This window comes from Azolla caroliniana, unplaced genomic scaffold, assembly GCF_043228905.1.
Source record: "Azolla caroliniana isolate FFs.n. ecotype wild unplaced genomic scaffold, voAzoCaro1.0.p SCAF_3, whole genome shotgun sequence".
NCBI classification, from domain to species: Eukaryota; Viridiplantae; Streptophyta; class Polypodiopsida; order Salviniales; family Salviniaceae; genus Azolla; species Azolla caroliniana.
In genome coordinates, this window is record NW_028230438.1 from 7,808,901 (window position 1) to 7,812,738 (window position 3,838).

The 3,838-nt window shown below is 38.1% G+C and overlaps 1 protein-coding gene across 1 annotated transcript; it reads left to right on the forward strand.

Annotated features, from left to right (window-relative positions):
* On the forward strand, positions 1 to 1,509 carry LOC147866127 (uncharacterized). Its single transcript, XM_087316499.1, has one exon. The coding sequence runs from the start codon at positions 81 to 83 to the stop codon at positions 816 to 818; it is 738 nt and encodes a 245-aa protein (XP_087172625.1). The 5' UTR covers positions 1 to 80; the 3' UTR covers positions 819 to 1,509.
* Positions 1,510 to 3,838: the final 2,329 nt, after the last annotated feature.

Below are 3,838 nucleotides of genomic sequence, written 5' to 3' on the forward strand. Positions count from 1 at the left end.
AAGTTTCCACCTACAGTTTACCGAAGAAAGAGAGAGAGAGAGGGATAGGTAGCAGAGACTTTATCAACCCTCCCAACGCCATGAAGATCCATCTCCCTGCCTTCATGCAGCGCAGGAGATCCAGTCGTTCGTCTGCGTCTTTGCAAGCCATGGTTGGATCCCTTCCCAACTCGGGGAGTGTTAACCTTTCCTCGTCTCTTAGCTCAACTATGTCCCCAGATGCACACAATAGTGTGCCTTCTTCTCATACAAGCTCTTGGACAAACACTTCCTTCCACCAGGAGGCCCAGACAAACTCTGTCTCTTCCAAGACCTCGAGTACAGATCACATCTATGCGAGTACTGAAACTTTTATCACGAATGGAATCGCTGTGATGCAAGATCCTTACCAGGAGTTAAAGGAGGCGTTTCAACGCTTTGATGTGAACTGTGATGGAAAAATTTCTGCTACTGAACTCGGGTCTGTGCTCAGATCATTAGGAGATAACCCTAGTGATGAGGAACTCTTCCTCATGGTGAAAGAAGTAGACAGAGATGGAGATGGATTTATCAATCTAGAGGAGTTCGTTTTTCTTAACTCATCTTTTTCATCTTCTTCATCTTCGATGGAAAGCGACCAGGGTCTACGTGATGCATTTCAGGTGTTTGATGCAGATTCAGATGGAAAAATCTCTGCACAGGAGCTTCACCGCGTCTTAATTCGTCTTGGAGATGTGTGTACTATAGAAGACTGTGGCAGAATGATACGTGGGGTAGACACAGATGGTGATGGCTATGTTGATTTCCAAGAATTCTGCAGAATGATGTCCTTTCACTGAACAGTGAAGCTCACATGCCTTCCTTCTTTCTGCAACTGCAACAGAATTAAGGTTCAATTTGATACGACTTTGCCAGCAAATTCATTCTTTATCTTTTGTGTCTTATTTTTTCCCTTTGATCATCTCAGGTGAACTCCTACAAGCTATAGGTTTTTTTCTGAGTGCTAAGCTTGCCACATCTCCAGATTAGTAAAAGCAATAGTAGTAGGTAGTAGTAGTAGTATCATTTATGTAGGTATTTTGTCAGAGATATTAGTGATGACATTTTTCCTTACGAGCGATCACTGAGTAGTGAGATGTACATAGGTATTAACTGCCATATTGTTGTTTTCATTACTAGCTAGGTGTGATCTCCACAGATATATGAGGTCCCCTGGTTAGTTTTAGGTTGAAGGGTTGAGGTCCACTGTATGTATGTCTGGAAAAAGGTAGTCAGTCATAAGGATTTGCAAGATGGGATGTTCTATCTTTCTTCACAGACTTGTATATATACATACATGACACTTTGGATCATTTGCAATGAACAACAATAGTGTGTTTAATGTTATATTATTATGTAGTTCCTTGTAACAAATATGTTACAGGCTTGCTTTGTATTTGGGGATGAAACACAGAATAGCAGCATGATGTCTAAACGTCTGTTGGGCCCTGTCTTTCAGTTGCAAAATTTAAAGTGTTTTGTCAATGTTTCCATGCATTGTCTTACTCTAATGTTTTGTGTATGCAAAGATAACATTGTCTACTACTTGTGTAGTATCCATCTTACATTATATATATTTATACATACGGATTTCGACAACTTTGTAACTGCCAAATGAGTTTATGATATTATAAAGGAAAGAAAGAGACAAGATTGATTGATTGCTTTTCTGTTGTGTTGTCTTCTTCCTTCTTGTCTCCCCTCCCTCCAGAAGTAATTCTCTTTATGTTTTTGGTGCTATGCTGCTAGCCTATCTATCTATCAATGCAGTTGAGGAGGCTAGAGAGCTCAGATCCGTACCCCCCCACATGGGATGTTTGATCACAAAATATTACCGATTGACTAAATTTCCACATCAATGTGTCAAAGCAAATGATCTCATTGTCTCCAAACAGTTGGCCTGACCATCTCACTTTAGGCTCTCAACATTATATTGTTGAGGTGTAGTGTTTCTTCTTCTCATTGTCTCCATCACAGCTAGGATCTGTGTTCAATTCAGGGCCCTTGGTCAATATTCTTCTACCAATTCCCTCCATTTTTGTAAACCATATATGCCTGTCCTGGATGCAAAACCCTCCCTTCCCTCCATTTACTAGCTATCACCAAAACATAGACACTGGTTACAAATGTTTGTTGAGTTGCTCTGATTTATGTAAGCCTTCGTGCCATTTGCATTTCTGTATGTCATGGACACATGCTTAAACACTTGTACATGTATGTAGTGTTCTCGCTCGACATCAATCGAGCAATGAATTTTTTTGGGTTCTGTTTATAGCCTAAGACGTAGGGCATATGTATGCTTTGATTCGTTCATGAAGGCTCGGCTTAGTTAGAACTTAGGGATGAATTATCCTTATTAATTCTGAAAGTTTCAAAATGCATTCTCTTTATGCTCCTTAATGCTTCATGGTAAAAGGATGGGGACCTGATAACTTTGAATGTTTTCAGAACACTTGGTGATAATATGTTATACCTTGGTTTTCAGCGGGGTTTTCTGTATGAAGTAATGACAAGTGTACATTGTAAAACTGTAAAATATAGCCTCAAAATCTGAATGATTGATGTACTCGAAATTTATTACAAAGATGTCGGCCCAAATTGTACATGATTTGATTGATGCATTGACAATGTGTTAACATCCCGAGGTTAAATTTTTATTTTTGTACTCGATATTTGGAGGACCGAATCCTCATCCTTCCAAGACAATGGCAATTATCTACTCCTTGTGAATCACAAAATCCCTCTTAATGTGTGGTAGTATCTCTTTTTGAAATCCTTGATAGCACATATACGGACAAAACTCATCGGTAGCTGGACAATCCATTCAAATGTGATTGTCTTTTTTCCAAGGTTGTGAACTTGTGTGTATGTGTGAAATCGAAGGAGAAACACGTGTTCGCCTCGATATCTCTGGGTTGAATGGCAAAAGAGCACGAAATCGTTTTGCATACAAAAATGGTGCTTATAGAGTTGTTTTGGGGGTTCTCGTCTTGGGGAAGAAAGGAGAGGAAGAAACTTTCTATCTATTGGTTCTATATAGTTTCTATGTATATTGGTGCTAAGGTAATGTTTTTGTTTCTAACATATATGTTTCATAAATTGTCATAAATAGTTTTGTTAATCTCTCAAAGCCCATCCCTTTCTGGAATGGTCCTAATTGAGTGGCATATTGAATACTAGGATTTGGAATGTGTTTATGTGATTTTAGGATGTGGAAGGCGGAATTTCTCATGTTGGTATTATGTATTGTAATTCTTTGCATAATATTGGGAATCAAAGTATGTTTTTGGTCAACTACAACTTCTTCACATCACTAATTAATGAAAAACTACACTACCAATCATTAGTGAAAAGGAAATCCTATTTTTGTTTGTGGGGTTGCCTCTTTTAGATAGCAATGTGCACTATTTAAGTGACATTCTCATTTTATGGACAATATAGCATTACTATTTCACATCGCAAAGGTAAAGCAATTTTATCTTGCTTAATTTGTTGTACTTTGTCAGCCAACAATTCTTCTATGCATGTGCAAATGAGTCTACAATTTGAATCTATTATGGTTCAACATTTAGTGTTGTCCTACCAATGAAATTTGATATTGGTAAAGTTACAATTGCCAAAGTGCATACATGTAGCAATTCTCCACTAAAAAAAGTGCTCACATCTGCACAAATATTGTGTTTCGATGGAAAAGAAAGTCTCAAGTTTGATTTGATCGTATGGAAAACTTTGGCTTGATAATTTATGTAGCACATCATAGCCTTTAGGGTATTGTGAACTAGGTTTCATGTACCTCGCCCATATATTAAGGCAAGGACTT

Bases quoted from the DNA above. Each gene is read 5' to 3' on its own strand.
- LOC147866127 (XM_087316499.1), top strand. From the start codon at position 81: ATGAAGATCCATCTCCCTGCCTTCATGCAGCGCAGGAGATCCAGTCGT.